Source organism: Perognathus longimembris, chromosome 1 (genome assembly GCF_023159225.1).
Source record: "Perognathus longimembris pacificus isolate PPM17 chromosome 1, ASM2315922v1, whole genome shotgun sequence".
NCBI classification, from domain to species: domain Eukaryota; kingdom Metazoa; phylum Chordata; class Mammalia; order Rodentia; family Heteromyidae; genus Perognathus; species Perognathus longimembris.
The window spans coordinates 139531701-139553909 of record NC_063161.1 but is presented as its reverse complement, the minus strand read 5'-3'; the positions used below and the strand labels follow the sequence as shown (position 1 = coordinate 139553909).

Here is a 22209-nt window from a genome sequence, read left to right as displayed (position 1 = left end):
GTTGTTATACAGGCTCAGGAAAAAGAGACCCTTAGGAGACATTTAGGAATGGCATGAGGACTGAATAGGATGATATCATATCTCTAACATGGTGGTGCACAGCCTAGTAAATAAGCAATGTCCCCGGACAGGCAATGGAGTGACAGAAACCAGCACTGCCTCTGGTTAGTCCTGACTCAGACAAAAGGAAATGACTCATCAAAGGGCACCTTATAACATGGTAAATTTATCTTTAGTGCACATATCAATTCTATGTGATTCCATTAGCAAGACTAGGTAATACAAAAGTTAAAAACTACCAAGCAGGGCACTGGGGGCTCATGCCTGAGAATCTCAGTTCACAGCCAGCCCAGACAGGAAAGTCCATGAGACTGTTATCTCCAATTAACCACTCCAAAAAGCTGGCAGTTGAGCTGTAGCTCAAGTGGTAGAGTGCTAGCCTTGATCACAAAAACTCAGAGATAGCACCCCAAGTCCTAAGTTCAAGACCCAAGACCTGCAACAAAACAAAACAAAACATAAAACAACCAACCAAGCAACCACAACAATAAAAAACATTAATTTGTTTCTGATGCTAGAGTGATTATTTTGGCTTCAATCAAGCTTTTATTTTCCCCTTTCATTGTATTAGATAAAATAAAGCAGAACCTGCAGCTGCTTTAAAGAATAACTTATCCTCATATGTGGAACAAAAAGCTTTCCAGATCTCAGTAAGTGTGCTCATGAGAGCACAATGAAGTGATGTATGCTTATATGAACTCACCAGCATGAGCTTTGAGGATGTGCGTTTTCAGCCGGCTGTTGTAGGAGGACTTGAAGGAGCAGAGTTTGCAGCGGAATGGTTTATGGTGTCCATGGTGGGTCTGCATATGGCGATCCAAACTTGATGTGGAAAGGGAGAAAAGGAAAATGGCAAGATTTAAAATGGCATTCAAAATTTTCTCATCATCACTTTCCAGGCATCCATTAGTAAGCTTATTTTCAAATGGTGGTGCTCTCACATCGTGACAACTAATAGTCAAGAGTTAATTCTACGAGGAGGGGAAGCTAAAGGAAGATGTTAAGACATCTTGGATTGAGAGGTAGGGCAAGTTATAGCATGGCAGTTCATTATGTTCTCTTCTACTGAGCACACAGAACTGTAAGTGATTATTCAAAAGGAAAAGGTGTTTTCTGCCCAGCCAGTAAGAATGCTACACACACACACACACACACACACACACACACACACACACACACACACACACACGGAATTAGAGAAATTTAACATTTTAAAAATTTGGGCATTGCTTTTTTTTTTTTTTAATTGGGGGGGACTAAATAGCGATGAACTCAGGGGCTTCAAACTAGCGAGGCAAGTGCTTTACCACTTGAGCCATACCTCCTTTTGCACTGGTTATTTTCAAAGTAGGGTCTCAGTTTATGTCTGGGTGAGCCTGGGCTTTGGTCCTCCTATCTGTGCTCACTTACATCCCTAGGAATAACAGGGACACATCTCCACATTCAGCCATCATGTTTCCCCAATAGCTAGAATAACAGGTTCAGGCTACCACACTGTCATTGGTTGAGATGGAGCCCACTCTCAAAGCATAATCCTACGAATTCTGCTTTCTAAGTAGCTAGGATTACAGGCTTGAGCCACTGCACCTGACTGGGTTTTCATTTTAAACAGTGGGCTGCCTTGCTTTCAACAGCCACATAAACATGGCTACAGTGCAAGTGTGTAATCAATGTGTCAAATGATCAAAGGGATGGTCATGCCTTCTGATAAACACAACCATGTTTGTTGATTATTAGTCTTCCAGAAGCAATTTATGAGGACATTAATGAAAATAAACCTCTAGTACTTCATAACAATCATTAGTCACAAAAATAATAAATCTACCAAACAAGGCATGGGAAGTTGTAATTTGTATAGAACCCCGGAGATCTACACACCATTTGAAATGACTCAGATGGGAATACAGCTGCTGACCACTTAATGTGAAATGGTCCTTGGAGCTCCAGGGCAACATTTTCCTTGGCCTCTGGACATCTCCCTCTGGATGTTCTGTATCTACTCAACCTGTGCTACACAAGCCCATCAGGGCTTCTCCACAGAACCAATTCTCTTCTTCATTTCCTTGTTTCTATAAATGGCACTACCACTCTTCCAGTCAACAAGGCACCATATCCACTTCACTTTGGCTCTCACCCCAAACAATTTTTCTAAGTCACACAGATACATTCTTGCCATTATTCCCTAACTTCTTGCATCCATCACTATTACTTCTTCCAAGTTAATTGCTCCTATGTTGTTGCTTCTTAACTCAAGAGTATAGAGTCAGATGTCTTGAGATAAAGTCATAGCTATGACTTATAAGCTATATGGTCTTTGGCAAGTTACTTAATCTCTCAGGGCCTCAATCTCCTAATCTATAAAATGGGTCTAATGATGGAAACTGAACTTCACAGGGCTGTTTTAAGAAAATAAAGGAGGATATTTAAAGACACTTAATATAGTGCCTAACAGGAAGTGTAATTAATGTTAGCAATCATGACCAGATTCTTCTTTTGACAAATTATATTGTGAAAAGTACTAATTCCTGACATTTAAAGACTCTAAACATGGTCTCTACTAAAGTATCCAGACTTTATCTTCTATTATTCCTTTACATAGGACTTCAAGACCAAACAAATGAATCTCTAGGTAATCCCCAAAGAGGTTTCTGTCCTCCTGTCTCTGGGTCCTCTCATGGTTTTCTCTACATCTTAACACCTTTCAAAGGTCCTATTCTTTCTCTTTCAGTTGATTCGAATGTGTTCCATACTCTATGAGACCTTCCTGACTCTTCCAGAGTACTGTAGACAGAACATTTCTCTTCCTTGAATTTTACTGATACTTTTTTCTTTCTTTTTTTAAAGAAATAAGCCAGGCTGGGAATGTAGCTTACCGGTAGAGTGCTTGCCTAGCATGCACGAAGCCCTGTGCTCGATTTCCCAGCACCACATACATAGAAAAAGCCGGAAGTGGCTCTGTGGCTCAAGTGGTAGAGTGCTAGCATTGAGCAAAAAGAAGCCAGGGACAGTGCTCAGGCCCTGAGTCCAGTCCCCAGGACTGGAAAAAAAAAAAAAAAAGAGATAAGCCTATGTTAGCAAGCCATCTGTTTGTTTTATAACTCTAGGTCCTAATGTACAAATGCTAGGATTTAGGACTGTTCATCTTTACTTTCTTCCAAGGCACAGTGCCAAGTACAGGGTGCACTCCTTTGTTCAGAAAGTAAGATAGGTGCTGTTTAATAAATAATGAGCTGAAGCGAATGAGAACAAGACAAGTTTTATGCTAGTGTATGGATATGATGACAAAGATCAGGTATGAGGCTGTGTGCAATAGTAAAAAGTTTGGGACCCATTGATTACTGCCTCTTCCTGCTTTGCAATAATTCCAACTGGTACCTTTGCTCCTCTTTTTTTGCCAGTCATAGGTCTTGAACTCAGTGCCTGGGCACTGTCTCTGAGTTTCTTTTGTTCAAGGCTAGCACTCTACCACTTGAGCTACAGCACCACTTCTTGCCTTTTCTGTTTATGTGGTACTGAGGAATTGGACCCAGGCTTCATGCATGCTAGGCAAGCACTCTACCATTAAGCCACATTCCCAGACCACCTTTTCTTTTTAAGTAGCAAATAATCTATCAATTATTTTTATTGATCACAGAAATAAACAGCAAGCCGGTATTATAGCCAACCCCCTCCAAGACTATGATATATATTATTGGTATTAATCTCTTTTATACAATGAAAAGTTGTGTCTTCTTAGAATACTCTTCTCTTCCCATCACCCCATATGGCCTTTCACATCTATCCTAAATTTCTGCGTTCAATACTGTGTTGAGTAATGGAAAATTGCTTCTCAACACCTCTGGATCTCCAGCAACTCTCTATCACCAATAACTTTCTTTCTCTCTTTTTAACCTTTTAAAGATCCTTTAAGAAAATAATCTCAAGCAACAACTCTTTACTCACAGAGAGTCATATTCAGTTTTCCAAACGGAACTTTTTTTTGTTCTCATTTAAATATTAAGTCATTGTACAAAGAGGTTTAGTCCCTGAATCAGGCTATGAGCAATGTTTCTTGATCAATGTCATGCTTTCATTGTTCTCGCCCATCTTTCCCCCTCCCATCCCTAGCCTCTAGTTACACAGTTCAATTTCTACATAACACACACTGCAGATGCAGTTATTATACTGAAGTGGAACTTTATTGCTCCAAATAATGGTTAAGTTGGCTGAAAATCTGGAAGATCTACCCCCCAAATTTATTTGTTCTTAGTATCTGCATCTTCTCTTTGACACATGAGTGCCATCTTGCAATTGCTCTTTTTGAAATGCCCACATTTACTAATCACTCCTTGGGCCTATCTTACAGATAAAATGACTGAGGCTCATGATCACATAGCAGCAAGGATGAACCATGAATGGAGCCCTTCTTTCTTACCTAAGGTTCTCCTTCAGTATTTTAACTAAGGCATCTCCCAGGAGTCCCCAGTGACAGCCCCCTAGTACCCTTACCCCCAGTAACACTTACTTGTGCCTGAAAGCAGAAACAAAGGAACAATACTGGCAGCTGTACTTGTCCTCTCGGGTAAACATGGCCAGGGCCAGATGGCTCCTCTCATGAGAACGCAGCCCCTGCATGGACATCAGGACTCTGTCACATTGACTGCAATGGTATCCCCCCGGCCGGGTTTCATCCTCCAACATTCCATCAAGCAAGCAGTGTCCACCATCCACCCGGCCCACCAGGGCGCCACTGGCATCTTTGGCTGCTTCCAATCCATCCAGGAACAAATGGGAAGGGTCTTCAGCCTCCTGCTAAGAGAACCACACACACACACATGCCCCACCAACAAAATAAATATCCATCATCACAGCTTTCATCGTCTCCCTTCATTCTCCCAAGAGCACCAGCATTTTCTGTCACGCTTCCTCCCCTGCCTCTCTGGCTCCCCCTAGAGGGAGGGTAAGCCTGACTGTTATTTTTCATGCAATGATGGGGACTTGGGGCAACATCATCTGGTCCTAGGTTGCTACTGTCTGGAAATGTGATGCAGACTCATCAAGTCTGAAGCCAGTTCATTGACTCCCCATCTTGAAAAAGAAAATTCAAATCTAAACTATGTAAACTGAAATACAGATGGGTTAGGGTTATGGCTAAGAGGAGGGGGGAAGGAAGAAAAATAGGGGGAGAAGAAGGAAGGAGAGTGGGAGAAGAAAAGGCAGAGTTGGTAAACTGGCTTTGAGCTAACATTTAGAAATGAATCAGAGCAAAAGAGCCTCTTCTCTACTTGCTGCTCTGAACATGCAAAGTTCCCCTCTTAACTGAAGGTTGGTGCCAAATAACTAAGGAGCAAAAAATTAAGGAGCAGCTATTTGTGGAGGTCGCTCCTTTGATGACAGAATTTCAGGAAATCAAGTCTGCAACACACAGCAGTGGCTTGCAAAAGAAGCTACTCGCGGCTGCTGTCCCGGAGTTGTCCTGGGTTGTCGTGGTTCTGCACAAAGATAGAAGGCTTCAGTGTTCAGTGAAGGAGAGGTTTTACTTGGACACTAAATTAGCCAAGCAGGATGCAACATCAAGAAGGGCAAATGGCAAACAAACAAACAAAGATTCAAGTATCCAGATAGAAAGGGCAAGATAGCTGGTCCACAGGTTGCGCCTGCCTGGGAAATGAGAGAACGTCTCTGAGTTTGAAGGTAGTTTAGTTCACTCTTCCTCCCATAGAATTCACTTCTGCGATCAGAAATGGTAGGTGCTTAGCAATATTCTGGGAGGTAGGCTGCATCACAGAAATAGTTGTTACTATTCAGATTATGTTCAAAACATACTGCCTCATCGTGGTGGGGGTGGGGAGGGGAGACACTTGGCAGCATTCAATAGGAAGATGGAGTGGAGCAGACAAGCCAGGTCAAAGGGCTCTCAAGGTCAAGTGGGCCTTGAAGCCTTTTTGTTGGAGATTTAATGACTATATCCCTTGCACTCCCCAGAGGTCCCAGAATGAAAAGCAGAAAGCAGATTCTCTAGAGTGCTGTATCCTCAGCCAGAAGATGGCAAGTAAGAGGTGGGCAGGGGGAGGAGCAAGAGATGGGAAGGGTCCACCAGGGAACGGTGCCTCCCAAGAGCTCCAGCAACTTGGGAGAGGAAAGATGCGGGGACACCATCAAGCCTCTCCTACCCAAGAATCCCACAACTCTGTTCGTCAAACTATCTCCGTGGAAGAAAATGAGATCAAAACCCAACCTTTTCCGGAACACTGGGACGAGGAAGGTCCAACCTGCAAAGAAATCAAAGCAAACCAAAGCAATCCAAGTATAACTTAGGGATGCATCCCAGGATGCTGTCTCCCGAGCTTCTTTAAGCCATGGGTTAACAATAACTGGAGTCACTCACACACAGGACAACGTACATCCGGACCTTCCCCATCTCACCTTCACAGCCGGGACATTGCCATACTGGACGTGCTTCCGGAGGTGGTTGCAGATGGCTCGGAGCGTTGGGTGCACTTCCACACAGAATTTACACTTGTAGCCCACCACTTTCCTCTCCTTGATCTTTGGCACCTCTTCTAAATGACCAAAAGGCTGGTAAAATACAGTGGTAGCCATCAATACTCCAAGCCCTCCTGCAATGGCAGGCATTTATTCTTTACTGGTATATGTGATTTTTTTTTTTTTAAAGCAGATTAGCAGGTGAAACACCAAGGGAGATACAGGTGTGTATTTTTTTTTTTTCCTATTACCAAACTTCATCAGTCATGGCACACTGCCTACCAGACACCGGTCTCTGGAACCCAAATATGTTACAGCTTGTGAGGAGAGAAGATTTCGGTGCAGAAGCTCGTCACTGCCAACTAAGGTTATCTGGTTTTCCAACCAGGTTTCAACTACGCGGGTGACACGTTGCATTAGCTGACTGCGCCATGAATGAACTTCTTGGTTAAAAAAACCATCTACTCCTTGAGGTGTTAGGTTCCTGAAGCAAGCACTGAAGACCAAGACATGGCTGAGAAGTATTAAAGGATACCAAGAGACAGCCCCACAACTGCCTTAGGAGAGAGCGAACAACGTTGTTGTATAACTAGACTTCAGATTAGCCTACTTGGCAGAGAGTTATAACATAGAAACCACCCTGAACCTCCCCTGGGGAGCCATGGGAGGAGTCAGAGGGAGAGAAGGAGGGAAACAGCACCTCGAAGAGGGGTGAGCTTAGAATGGGGGGATAATCAAGCTCGAAATGCTTAATTGACTTATTGAGCTCTCTGGCAAGCAAAGCCTGCAGCAGTTTGGCTGGCAACGGAGAAGTGCATGTGGGCACCAGTGATGAGAGGCCTCCTGGGGGAAGGGAAATCAAAACATATCCTTACCCTCTCTTGTTTGAAATCTGCAAAAGCACCATCTGCATATTTCTGCTTGCTCAAAAGCTGTTTCCTCCTCTCCTGGCGTTTGGCACGCTTCTGGAATTCCTCATTGTGAATGTTCAAATGTGAGGTCAGCTCTGCTAGGCTTTGCAATTTGCTATCACAGTGCTTACACTGGTAGGTGGCGTTCTGCAGGCGGGGGCCATTGCTAAGAATGACGAAGTCCCTCTTCAGGTCCCGGCTGTGGTGATCGGTGTAATGCATGCACAGAAGCTCAGCCGTGCTGAAGGACAGCTTGAAGCATTTGATACAGCGAAACGGGAGCCACTCGATTTCCTGAGCTTCGCCCTCCACCTCGGCTTTCTCGAAGCTGCCTCGCTCCTCCTCTTCCATCAGTGGGGGCTTCTCGTGTTCGTCGGCGTACACAGCTGTGAAGTAGCCTCCCAACTTGCTTGCATGCTGCTTCTTTGGGAACACCCCTGGATGACGCTTCATGTAATGGGACACGATGCCCTTCTTGCTGAACGACTGGAAGGAACACAAGGAGCACTTTTTCTTCTCCACTGCCCGCCGGAGTTCCTCGCTCAACTGTGGGGAGTCATCTTTGGGCGGCGATGGGATGATCACCTTGTTGGGCTTGTCACTGATGGTCCTGGAGGCTGCCAGGCAGTGGGTGTAGTAGGCATCAATGTCGTGGCGCTTCTGGTAGTGGGCAGCCAGCCCTTTACGGATGGGGTTGGTGTAGGCACACAGGGCACACTTGAAGAGGTTGTTCTTGCCCTCTGGCTGGGCACGGACATTGTTGTGCTTGATCCGGTAATGCCTGGCGATGCCCTTCCTGGTGGAGCAGAAGTACTTGCAGAGCTGGCACCGGAACACAGTGTGGGAGACCAGGTGCGAGGTAGAGAAGTGAGAAGTGGACATGGGCTCCTCTCCCACCTCCTCCTCAGTGATGGAGATCTGGGAGGGGCTCACTTCAGTGGTTATCTCTGGCTCAAGGGAAACTGGTAGCTTTGGGGGCGATGGGGAAAAGACATCGAATTCTGGCTGATTGTGGTATTTCTCGTAATGGATTTTGAGCTTCTCCAAAGTGCCATGCGTGTACGGGCACAGCTTACACCGGTAGGCACCGTACCCTTGTTTGAAAATCCTGCTTGTCTCTTCCACGTCATTCTGGGATAGGTCAGTCGACTGCTCCACGTCGTGCACAAAGTCCTCCGCGGTCACCTTGATAGCCGGGTGTCGCTTCTGGTAATGGGTCAGCACCCCATGGATGCGAGTGTTGATATACGGACAGTGTCTGCATTTGTAGACCGCCCCGGGGTTGATGTCGATGTCTTGGGCAAAGTCGGCAGCCTTCACTTTCATGCCAGGGTGCTTCTTCCCATAGTGCGTGAGGAGACCGTGCAGGTTGTTATACTCGGACTGGCACACTGTACACTGGTATGGGGTGGAGGAGATGGCAGGGTTTGCTGAAGCGAGGTGCAAGCTTTTCTCTGGGGAAAGTCTTGCATCCTCTGGGCATTCAGCTTCCTGCTCGGGGAGGGGGGTGGGCAGACTGTTTTCACAATTAACAGGGCCTATCAAGTCTTCGGATGGAAGGATGGGTTTCTCAACCACATCTTTCTCCTTGATAATATCCAGCAGCACGGACTCATCACCATTCATAGCCCAGGGGTGGAAGGCTTGGTAATGATTGGTGATGTCCCAGATAGAGACAGCTTCAAAAACACAGTCCCTACATCTGTACGTTTTGGCTTCGGCTGGCATGGTGAGAGAGGGAGACGACGGGTCTGGCCCAGCCCAGAGTTTGGTCGCCATGTAAGTATAATCTACATAATGCTCGGGGTGCCTCCTTTGGTAGTGCAGGAGCAGCCCATTGGGCTCCGTGTGGGAATAAATGCACCACTCGCAGTGGTAGCCAGCTTCTATCAAGCCATCTAGAAATGCCCATCGCATGATGGACGTGACCGTGGCCTTTAGGGCAGGGTGGTCTTTCTTGATATGCTTTCTCAGTGCATAGAAATAGGGGGAGGTATAAGAACACTGCCTACACTTGAGTGCTCGGAGCTTCGTCTTATCCCGCTCTATACCAGAAGGGGAAAGAAGCACACAACTGGCTGAGTTCTTCTGGTTCCGGTCGCAGAGGCTTCGGATGGTGGCCGTGTGCTGGCGGATCACATCTGCGTTGGCCTTGAAGTCCCGGTGCTTCTTCTGATAATGGATGAGGACTCCTTTGACCGTCCGGTTCCCGTAATCACAGTGCTGGCAAAAGAACATCTCGTTCTCCACAGGAGGGCCATCTCTCTCCGCACTGCTCCGGTTCAGCGGCTGCATGGGGACAGGAGGCCGAAGGGAGTCTTGAGGCCCTTCGACCCCTCTCATCATTGCAGCTGTGGGAGGGGCCTGTCTGATATATTTGGCAGTGACCTTTATTTCTGGGTGTCTTTTCTGGTAGTGAACAAGCACTCCCACAACTGACCGATTGCTGTAGGAACAGTGTTTGCAGTAGTAAAGCTCAATACTGAGGTCTGGTGGCGGGGGCTGTGGGGGGGGTGGGGAACCCATGTTGGACATTTTGGGAGACATTGGAGCACCCACCTCAAATGATAATTGGGAAAGGGCAGAGCCCCTGTCCACAGACACCATGCGCATGGTTTTCTGGATCCTAAAGTAGGAGGCCTTTTCTTCAGGGTGTTTCTTCTGATAATGAACCAAGACAGAATGCATGTTGGGACTGGCAAATGAGCACACATCACAATCATACACGACAACGGTGTTGACTGCAGGGTCCTTCTGATTTTCACATTCTGGAGTAAAAGTCTTCGAAGGTGTGTTCTTACCAAATGGAGAGGGCAAACCACCACTACCACCACGAGCCACAGGAGTGGACGTCGCCATGTTCTTGGGAGCTGAGTTCAAAATCTCCCTCAAGGTCTGAGATTCTGTGTTCAGCCCTTCCTGCTGCTCTACCACATAGCTAGAAAATATCATCGCATTGTTGATCTTCACCGTGGGATGCATTCTTTGGTAATGCGGCATCAGGCTTCTAACATTCGGGCTCGTATAGGAACAAAACCGACACCGGTAGATCAGATCCGAATGATCAAAATTGAGTACATTCATGGCTTCAGGGTGATGTTCACCGTAATGCTGCTGGAGATCTTCAAAGTTGGTGTAATCAATATAGCATTCCAGGCACCTGTACACGGCACTGTGATCATTTGGGTCCAAGATGTACCTAAAGCTGAACTTGATGTATGGGTGCATTCGTTGGTAGTGGGTGCTAACACTCCGGGCAGATTTGTTGTTAAAATCACAGTGTTTACAATAGTAAAGTCTCCCAGAGTCACCAAAGTCTGTATTTTCATTACTGTGCTCAGTTCCATAGATAGGAGTTGGGGTACTCAGCAAAGCAGTATTGGAGACTTGATGGTCTTTCATGTTTGTTGAGGAGCCGTAGTAATCTTCTTCATCTTCAGAAAGGGTCAGCTCAATCTCAGCCCCATTGGTGGCGTTGTAATCATGGGTGATAGTTCGGAAGCCGGGCTCCTTCTGGGGCTCAGCAGTATCTCTGGCCCAAATCTGTTGGGCTGAAAAAGCAGTGGGGACCTCCATGATGGGTTCTGCTGGCTCTTCCTCCCTGTCCAACTCGACCTCGATCTCCACTTCATTGTCTTCCTCTTCCTCCTCGTCATCTTCAACGTTGATCACTGCATCTTCTTGCTGTTTGGTTTGGTTGATCTTGCTCTGCAGGTTGCTTGCTATCTCATCAATTCTAGTTCTTTTCTTCACGGGGGATAAATCAAGAGGGAAATCATTAGCGAGCTTCCTCGAGGCTTTAGCTACAAAATTGTTCTTGGAGGACAACCCAAGAATTGAGGTCTGACTTTTCTTCACAGTGTTGCTGGAAGAGGGGTGGCTGTCTGTCTCGTTTTCCAGTGGCAGGCTTGAGGGTTGCCCCTCGAATTTTGGCAAGTTGTCACAGAATGAATGCTTGTGCTGCTGATGGACTCTTAGCCCTTTCAGAGTAGTGGTGGAGTAACTACACATGGTACACTTGTAAGGGTGCAGAGGTGGGGCTGGCGTGGGGGGCTGTGGCTGTTGGGTAGGTGGGGGCTGTGGCTGAGGGGGCACCTGATGTGGTGGCTGGAGCTGTGGTGGTTGTGACTGTTGTAGTGGCTGCGATGGTGGTGGTGGTGGTGGTGGTGGTGGTAGTGGCGGTGGTGGCTGTGGTGGCTGTTGTTGCTGCAAGGGGTCCAAGAGGACTCCTGACTTTCGACCATTGATGCTCGAGCTCTCGAAAGACACCACGCCTTCGTTCAGTGAGGAAGAAATGCATTCACTCTGGGAATTCACAGCATCCCAATCTGACGTTGTACCCGTGTGACACTGTTTATGAGCCCCAAGTTTTAATGAACTCTTGCAAGTAAACGGACACTCGTCACATTTGTAGACAGCTGTCTTCCCAGACAAGTGGATGTTTTCTATGTGACGGGAGATGCTACGCCGATGCATTGTCAGGAAAGGACAAAAGGGGCACTGGAATCTGTTCATGAACCTCCTAAATGGAATCCCCTTGGTCTCCAATAATTTGTTGCCATCTGAGCCCATCAGCTGCTCGGCTGACAGGCCTGATGTCTGATGATCCATCACGCTCAAACCGTTCTCACTGTCTATTTCATTTAATTCTTCATCAGAACTAGAGTCATTTAGGATGCTGTTAGTTTCCAGGTCAGTAGAAGAATTGGTCATGTCACTCATTCCATACCGGGGTCTCTCTGCTAAGTTAATGAGACCAGAATTATGAGGTGACTTCGGCTTCATCTGAGGGTAAGACATGGGCGAATACTTGGAAGCGGAAGAATTGGGTCTCATGATAGAGTTGCCGATGGAGCCCCTGTAGTTAGACACATTAGTGCTGGGTATCTCCCGGCTTGCAGCATTCATGGATAGGTAGCTGGAGTTGGATGTGGGGCTGGGAGGATTCTTCTGCACATCAGGTAGATTAGTCCCTTCTTGCTGCTGCCTGAGACTGGAAAGGATTTTGACCATACTCCGGTGTTTCTTCATCATGTGGTCACACCAGCGTTCTCTCCGGGGCGTCTGGTAGCTGCACCACTCACAACAGAAGTTGCCTCGAGACTTCGTCAAAGGTTTGACCATGGATTCTAGGATGCTACGCTCTACAACCTCTGCTGGGAGTTCCTTGCAGGGGTCCTGCAGGGACAAAGGGGGGACCACAGGATCTGGAATTGGATCAGGATCAGGTGGGGGAGCTGTGGTCTCCTTTAGGCTGTTTTTGTGATACATTTTCTGATGCTTCAATATTCTTGCCCTCCTCGGCGACTTGTATGTGCAAAACTGGCAGGAGAAGACCTTCCCAAATCCCTCGTGCATCATAATATTATAATTTAAGGATCCGGGGACAGGTGGTCCAGCCGAACTCCCTTCAGCTTGGGCTCCGTGGACCTTCCTAGTGTGTTCTATGAGGAGATTTTTTGACCTGAAGTAGCGTACGCAGAACTTGCATTGAAAAAACTTGTTTGTTGGTTTGGGGTTAGGGGAAATATGCTGACCATAATATCCTGGGCTGTGGCCATAGTAACTTCCGGTCCCCAATGCACTTGCATTTTGACCTAAAGACAATACAGAAGAAAAATGATGAGAAAAGTAAGGCAAAAGAGAATGAAGAATTTTAGGCTGGGTGTAGTGGCTCAAGCCTATAATCCTAGCTACTTGGGTATGAGGTCAGCCCAGGTAAGGGCAAACACGAGATTCATCTTCAACTAGTAGAAAGATGTGGTGATGAATGCCTGTCATCCCAGCAACATGTGAAAGCATTAGTAATAGGATTCCAGCCTAGGCCAGCCTGGGCATCAAATAAGACTTTACCTAAAAAAATAATCAATTCAAAAAGTGGCTGGAGATGTGGCTCAAGTGGCAGAGTGCCTGTCTACCAAGCTTAAGGGCCGAGTTCAATCCCTAGCCCTACTATCCACCCCCCCCAAAGGAAGAAATTCAATGAGGCAAATCAGTACCATTTCAATTATTCTTCAGTAATATTCTTCAAGAGTATTCACAGAGCGTTAATGAACATACATGTATTACACCTTGTGACAGATGAAAATAAAGTATTTAGCTTTAGGTACAATACTTTCCCTCGTTTCCATGACTATCACATAGGTATCAGAAGACAAGTTTTATAAACTCTAACACTTATAACTTTCCAAGAGAAACTTTGCTTCCCAAATGAAAAGTAGAAGGGGCTAGGAGTGTAGCTCAAGTAGTAGAGTTCTTGCCTAGCAAGCACAAGCCTGCCTTCAATACCCTGAAACACAAAAAAAAAAACAGAAAAACAAAAGTAGGAGATATAAGGAAACTGGAAGGAGAATACTTTAGGATATGGACACTTAAGTGGAGAAAAACAATATCCAATGACTTGCAAAGACCAAGAACCATGGCTACAGGCTAATAAAAGAAAAAGTACAATTAAAATATGAGTTAGTTGTATAGGTTTACCTGATAAATCCTCTGCAATGGCAAACTCATCCTTTATTGAAGAAAACTCCACTTCTGTCTGATTCCCAGCATTCAGGGACCCTGATCGGGTCTCATTATCATTATCTTCAGCAACATCGGTGGGCTGCAGGAACGCGGTGTGGACATCCTGGATGTGTGCCTTGAGATCTTCATAAGATGGGGCTCTGAAGTCACAGCCATCACACTGAAGGACCTCCATGATCTGGGGCTACCCTCTCACATCAGGAACCTGAGGCACAAGTCAGAGCAAAGTGTAAAGAATGTGTTCAGCACAGAACTCAAGCTGAAGGGGGCCACCCAGGGACTAATGGGAAAACTCCAGTATCATACATGGCTCCTACTTGGCTTTGCCAACTGGTGTGTTGGCCAAAGAAAGGCGAGCAGACATAATAGAGAAGATGTCCTTGATTTCATAACTTCAAAGAAGGAAAGAAAATCCAGATCAATGTTTTCTGGATTGATCTATTTTCAAATGTCATCTGTCAGGGAAACCTGAATACTTCCAAAGTTTTAAGTTTCTGAGCTTCTCCACTAAATTCAAATTTAGTGGAGAAGCTGCCTTGAACGCATTTCCTTTTGAATTAGAAGGAAAGATGACCTCTATACAGGGGAAAAAAGGCAACTCTCAATCTCGGTTAATCATCTTTAATATTTCTATTATATTGGTATTTTAGCACCAAATGATAGGACAGGATCAAATCTTGGGAGTGGCATTAAAGAGTTTATCATTTTTATTAATTTAATAACTTGATGATGATTGGGGTTTACCTCTTTCTTTCCCCAAATAATCTAGTTACCCCCTTTTTCTTTTACATGAGCTAAATGATTTGCTCATTGCTACCTACCAATTAAAAACCTAACAGCCTCTTCCATCTAATTATGTCATAAAATATTTCTCATGAGGTTTTCAAACAACTTTACATGACAATCCAGATTCTAGCTTAACATTGCACCTTGGCACCTCAATTCATATTAAGACAACAAAAGATGGACATTTTGAAGAAGTGCTTCTAAACTATAACATTGTCTTTTTCCTCTTCTCTTTGCTACAGACATGAATTATACACTGAGATGCAAGAAGCTATGGACATGGTGTAGGATAAAGCGAAGTATGCCTAGTTTCTTTTCATTCGGTGGTTCACTGTGTGAATGAAATACATAGAAAGCTCCACACTAACTTAGTGGAGAGTCCCACCACTAAGAAGTCAAAAAACATATTAGAAAGGTATCATCCTTCCAATCTAAATATACATCCTACATCAAGATACCCAGTTGTTACTTTAAGGGGTGAGTTACTTCATTAAGTTCACCACTAGCTCTACTGAGTCATTAATAATCTAGAACCAGATGTCCAAGAACTACAGCTGGAGCCAGATCTATTTTATGATACAATTTTCTTTACCTTTTTTTAAAAATGAAAAATAAATGATCTCTTCAAGGGAACAAAGTCCAGTAATACTCATTCAATGCCGTGCAAGGAGCCATGGGCAGGACAATTTTCTATGAAAGAATGCTCCTCCTGGTCGCCTGTTAAAATAACTTCTGGCACATCCAGCTCTGAACAGCCTGAGCTTGCAGAGTGAGACACAGATATTTACCTCCTCTTCTTTCACCCAGCAATTTATTCTTGTGTTTATTTTTCTCAATAAACACTGAACTATGCACCAGACTCTTTTTCAGCTAACGAAGTCTCAATATTCCAGAAACACAAGCTTTTACGTCTAAGCACCAACCCAAATTGTGTGGAAGAGGTTGCTATCAGCTCTGGATCAAATTACAGCAGTCACCAAGGCCCCACCCCACTTCTCCTTTCGCACAGTCCATTAGACCTGAAAACAAATTTTTCCATGGTGCAGACGACTCCTGCATTTAGAACACTTCACAGGGAAAAAAAAAAAAAGAGCAGATCATCCAGTGTGCACTTCCCATCCCCCCCCCACCCCAGCTTAGTCCTTTCATCTCAGCCAAACAAGCCACAGCTCTGCTGAATGTGTTTATCACACTTTCAAGAGATAGGAGCTTCTGCGTCACTGAAGCTCTAAGACTCACTAAGCTGCCCTAGTCCTCTGAGCTTTAGGAGCAGCCATTTTAGCTCAGAGCTTCTTCTCCCGTGCACAACATGGCTTCTTTCTCTTGAATTCTGCCAGGCTGGCTGACAATCAGAAGTAAATGCTACCCAAGCAGACTGGGCTCCTCCTTAGCTCTTCTCCTCCCCAACAGAGAATTAACTGTTTTACATTTCATTCCAAAAAGCAGCACCCTGCTCCTCTTCAAATATCATTCATCAAGATCTCCAAAAGGTTCTTTTCATTCCATGGTAGATAGGCTGGTTCATTAATTCCCAGCAAAGCACTGGGTCAGAAACAAGATGGACCCTGAACCAGACCCTGTTGTACAAGTCAAGGATTTGGGGCTGTGATTTGGGGGCATCTCCAGAATGTCTTGACTTCCTGAGTCACAGCTGTCCTTCCCCTCACAGAAGACATGCCATCCGAAGAGGCTTGCCAGATTCCAAAGTCTAATGACCTTTGTTAATCACCAGCCAGTCTGTCTGCATCAGCAAACCCTGCCAACAGACACACCCTTCAACACAAAGGCTGTAGCTATTCCTTTTAAAAGAGGTTCTCTGAAAGCTCCATTGTGTGGCAGAGAGGAAAACAAAATCTCTTCCCTTCAAAACTTCAAGCCTTTAGAAATAATGCAACAAAAGGCTTTCTGCTGTATGTCTTTTGGAAAGTTTGAGCCTGGTCTGTATAACCACAACAAAAATGATAGCTGTGTATGAGAACAGGGTACCTTTCGGTATTAAGTCATCTACCTAGAGGATGAAAATTCCTCTCTTGATTTCATTCTCTAAAATTTTTGGTGTCTTCTGAAATTGTTATGGAGGATGATCACCTCACTGGATACAAACAAAAACAGTCTCCTTGTTCTGGCTACAAAGGAGATTAAAGGGTTATGAGATCAGATAAAAAAAAAAAAAAGAACCACTGATTTGGAAAAAGAAGAGATGATGAAAGTGATTTTCTAATGGGTTCTAGCTTTAATGTTGTAGCAGTCTTGACCTCAAACATAGCTCAGAGCCTTAGAAGAGGTTAATCTCTAGGGTGCTGATGGAACCAGCAGTAGGTAGAAAGAATGGCCTTCAATTTGATGTCTGCACCTGCACTGAAATGAGGATGTTGTCTACTTTGAAAGCCATTTTGCCTTTGTGTACACATTTCTTCTGAAGATGCTGACAGAAGAAGAAAACAGAAATTGCTGGCATGGCCCAAACAATCAAAGAAGCAGAAACTTGATATGTTTATGAGACTGTGGAAGTCTTCTCTGGCAAAAAAGAGTAGGAGGAGAAGAAGAGAGTAGGAAAGGATAGCAACAGAAAATACCAGGCCATCAACAAAAAACGTTGGTTTTTATTTTTCAGCAGGTAATATCCTCTAAGAATCCAATCATGAGACTAAATGTGAGGAACTGATTGTTTCAATTAGTCAGAAGAACCAGCAACCTTAAGAATTAACCTCTACATAGATCTGCTACAAAATTATGATAGAAGTAAAAGCCTTCACCTCCTATCTACTTTCTTCATTTACTATTGTGATTAAGAAATAAGCAGTATTTTTTTCTTATTTATCAAATCTGCATAGAAGAAAGTTTCTGAAACTAACTAAAAAGAAATATTTCCAGAAGTGATGAGATCAATCTGCAAGTCACGCAATCACTTCCGTCTCTCACCCCAATGCAGTATTTCTAGGCTCTTCAAGGCCAGATAACTAGAACAGATAACAGCTCTGTCAGATGACTAGACTCTGGATGACACCTGTGCTGACTGACACCTGCCAGGTGTCATTCTACCTAATGATGAGTCTTCCCAACTATACCACCCTAATTGCTTGTGCCTTCAAACTACTTGGTTTTAGTGGTTGGGTCCTTTAGTTTACCACAATAGTTTGCAGATTTCAAAATGTGAAGTTTCTGAAGGGAAACCCAAGTGATTAAGGACTGAAAAGAAAGTGTGGGGGAGGGAAACGGGGAGGGAGGGGGGAGGGGGAGAGAGAGAGATTGAGTGAGAGAGGAGAAACTCTAAACCCAATGATGCATGCTTGACAATCTCTTAAAAATGCATCTGGATATCATGTTAAAGATCCGGAAATATAAGCATTGCAACACGAGAAAGGACATTATGACACAAGCTACTCTTCCTCAATCTCAAAAATGCCCACCTACTTTCGGAGCTCCTGATCAGTTTTTCCACCTGGGAAGGAGAAAAGAAACAAGGCCCCAGGTTCATCCCTTTGTTCTTCCAACTTACTGCTCAGATGTCACTGGAAAGGGGATCCAAGGTTTCTCAGCATTTTCACAAGCCTGTTACCATCAACCCTTGTCCGGGTGAGCCTGGCAAACACTCCTCTTTAAGCCGGATGACCAGGATGGTCATCAGACATCAGATGGTCCTCAAGACAATGTCCCCATGGTTTTAGGAGGAAACCAAATGAAAACACATAGGCCTGGCCCTGATCTAACTTACTCTGACTGAAGGACTGAAGTCCAGAAGTAAAGCCATGAGTCCCACAGCCATGTGATTCAGTAGCAACTACTTATAACCTTTAAAGCCTTTGAGAAATAGATCCAGCTTGACCATAAGGTATTTTTCCTCTGTCCACTGCAGAAACCTACTTTCATTTCTACAAGGATTCCCCAATTCTCTTTAGTCACAATTCTAAGAAGGGGCTTTTGTTCGCACCTTTTTGGTTGTCCTTTACTTACTTTCCAATGAATAGAAACCCCATTTACCCAAGGGCAGGTAATGAAATACATCAACATGGAAATAGTTGAAATACAGAAACACTAGCGATTTCAGGAGAATTCTTACAACAAATATATTTACAGACCAGAGGTTATGGATACAATGAGGTCAAAGTGTTGGGGTTGACATTAAGATGTTGATGTTTCTAATGGCAAGCCCCAGAGCCTGAATAAGTAATGGAGAAACAAATGAAATTAATCAACTTGAGAGTGCTACTAGGTGGCTATTCTTAGCAATGAAGAGTGTTCTATAACCCTGCTAATCATTTGCTTAAAGTTTATTCACTGCGCCTTTCTAAAAGGCAGTGAATTGAGAAGCTGAAGTAAAATGTGCTCATGTTATAGTTTTTAATCCTTTTAGTTTACAAACAGTTATAACAAACTAACAGTACTCCCAATACCTAGCGATCACCATCCACCCCACAGCATCTGGTATGACAACTATAGACTGGTGTCGTCAAATGTCCTATCAAATGTTTATGCTGTGTGCTACATGATCTATGCCATTCTGTGTGCTCTTGAAAGGTCTAACATATCAGGGAGGATAAATAATTAAGGAATTCAGAAGGGAGACACAGCTGTTCTTCAAAACCAAATTTTCAGAAGAGAAAGGATTAATTTGCAGTCAATATGTAACCCTCAATATGAGGCTGAATTTAAATAGGATCCAGGAAAGACCAGGAAACCATGTTCTGCCCATGCATGTGGCCTCTGTTGTATGTGGCTGGCCAGGCCCATCTGTGGGACCTTGTGGACAAGTACAAAGTCTGAAGCAGATTGATAATCCAGTCACCTCTGGACCAAGATGCTAATCTTCAGATTATCTCTTATTTTAGGACTGCTTGCTCTCCTGTATAAAGTTTTCAAGTAGTAGAGCATATGCTAGAGTCATATTTCATAGCAGATGCCTCTGGGATGGTCATTCACACGAGACGAGCATCTAGGGATGGAATCCAAGCGCAAGGGAAAAAGAAATGCCAGAGATATAAGTAAGAAGTGATTCTTGGCTGAGTGACGTGTTATGAAAGCAGGTAGCAAGTGTCTAGCACAGAGAGAGATACCACAGACCTTGCAAAGAATTCCTGCATTCCTTTGCAATGATATAAGGCTAACTGAGGCCAACAGGCCAATAGGCAGTCTGCCAACTCCCCTGTCCTTAGAAAAAGGAAACGTGTGACTGGAACAAGAAGATAAAAGGAGAGAGGGGACAAGAAAAGAAAGGAAGGAAGCGGGGTGGTATCTTAGTAGCTTTAGACTTCATTGTCTGTAAAGGGGGTACCTGTAGTTCACCAGATAACTGTTAATTCTGAGAAGAGTCTGGACAATTTTCTTAAGAGGTGGCTTAGCAACCAAATGACGATGCCTCTCCCACACTCCATTTCTCAAAATGCAACCAGGACAAATGGCAGTCTGGCTCATCGTGTTCTTTCAAATAATGGGAAACCATTCTTGCTGTCAAACAAATATATTAGAAATGATAAGGACACAGGAATGCTCTGAAATGTCATGAGTTCATGGGGAAGTTCCTGGGAAACTTTTGAAACCATTCTTGCTCTAGCATTTTGAATGAGAGGGAGCTGATTTCTGTCCTCACCCACACAGGAGAGATGAGGGGAAAAAAATCAGAGTGTTCCTTTTAGAGACTCTTTAGAATGCTGGCTGGGTTTCTACAAACACTTTCCTCACTACAAGCACACTCATTATAAAAATTGTAAAATTAAAGGGAAGTTGCAGATATGCTGCTGGGTCTTCATTACAGAACTGATTAAGACGCAGAGTAAGCAGAATCTGGAGTGAAAGTCATCTTCTCCATCAGGAAAGATGTAAAATGTAATAAGGACGACTTTCCCTGTGAGCTTGTGAGCCTGGCTGTTTTCCCACCACAGATATGTCTTTATGGTCCAAACTGTTCCTGGCTCTCAAGATCCACACATACCAAGCCTCAATTTGGTGGCTTGAGTTTAACAACTCACCTTGTTCTCTGCTATTATTCAAAGAAAACCATGATGTGTGGTGCTAATCTGTGGAGGGTGTAAGAAAGTTTTGCCAGAACTTTTTTTTTTTTAATTTGAGAAAAGCCTATAAAAGAAATCCTAATCTAATCTCTTGGGAGACATTCACTCATGGTTGGCTCCAAACATTCAGACAAGTCCATTTTCAGCAACATGGATGGAACCCAAAGCACATTGTGTTTAATAAAAACTAAGTCAGGCACAGAAAGATAAATACTACATGTTCTCACTTTTATGTGGAAGCTAAGGTTAGTCTCAAAAGAGTAGACCCTGGGAAAAGTGTTGAAGACAGAGGGACAGAAGATAGTTAATGAATACACGGGTAATACTGGACAGCAAGTATAACTTCTGTATTGGAAAAGTCTGGGATGAAATCAAGCGCCTAATACATGCTAGATAAGCTTTCTACCACTGAGCTACACCCTAACCACAAAGATGAATAAATCTCCTAATATTTTATAGCATAGTGGGATGATGGCTGAAAACAATTGATTGAATATTTTCAAATAGTTTCCAGGAAGGATTCTGAATACTCCCAACACAAAGAACTGATATACATGCAGTAAAAGGTTATTTAATGCTTCTGATCTTATCATTACATAGCAAGTACATGTATTGAAATGAAATGCCACAGAGCACCTCCAAGAATATGTGTAATCACTATGCACCCATTAAAATATATAAATAAAAGTTTACATGAGCAATTACTGACAGGTCACTTCTTTATAAACTTTTTTGTTTTGCCAGTCCCAGCACTTGAACTCAGGGCCTGGGTGCTGTCCCTGGACCTCTTTGTATTCAAGGCTAGTATTACTGACACTTGAGCTACAGTACTACATCTAGCTTTTTTTAGTAGTTTATAGGTGATAAGAGTCTCAGGGACTTTCCTGCCAGAGCAGGCTTCTAGCTGAGATTCTCAGATCTCAGCCTCCCAAGTAGCCAGGATTACAGGTATGAGCCACGGGCACCCAGCAATTTAGGTAACTATTGACACATGGCTGCCATCAATAGTTGTAGGTCCTCACACAATTACTTTTCTAGTTAAATTCCCTACATCAAACATTGACTACCTAAGCATGACACCTGGAGATCTACCTGTTTGGTTCTTTCCAAACTCATGGTTCCTTGTAGGGGACAACAGGGTGAAACTCCGCAGGGCCTGCTTTCTGGAAAAGCTAACAATGGCTGGGTCTATATGGACCATAAACATTTTCAAGACTGTCTACAAAAGATTAGTTTTCCTTTCCTCTTGGCCTTCACCAGTAGTAGAAGCATTCAGAAAGTTGACTTAACTATCCAATCCATTTTAATTAATTGGTTTTCCTACCTTTGCTTCATATCAAATTAATAGATGGAAAACACATTATGTGACAGATACTCAGGAATTAGATCTTTTTAAGGACAACTGAAAAATTCCTTTTCTTGTAATCTTCAATCTATTTTCCTCAAGTTTGTCA

At 44.0% G+C, this 22209-nt stretch overlaps 1 protein-coding gene across 3 annotated transcripts in view; it reads right to left on the bottom strand.

Moving 5' to 3' along the window:
* Znf462 (zinc finger protein 462) overlaps positions 1-22209 on the bottom strand; it is a 144327-nt gene that overhangs the window by 69005 nt on the left and 53113 nt on the right. For 2 of the 3 annotated variants that reach the window (XM_048338554.1, XM_048338545.1), the window contains exons 2-6: positions 13917-14166; positions 7401-13033; positions 6466-6618; positions 4565-4851; positions 764-882 (exon numbers count right to left, since the gene is read on the bottom strand). In XM_048338554.1, the coding sequence (XP_048194511.1) occupies positions 764-882; positions 4565-4851; positions 6466-6618; positions 7401-13033; positions 13917-14136 (6412 nt within the window). In that variant the 5' untranslated portion in view covers positions 14137-14166. The remainder of the gene's footprint in view (positions 1-763; positions 883-4564; positions 4852-6465; positions 6619-7400; positions 13034-13916; positions 14167-22209) is intronic. The other variant, XM_048338564.1, reaches the window with a different exon arrangement.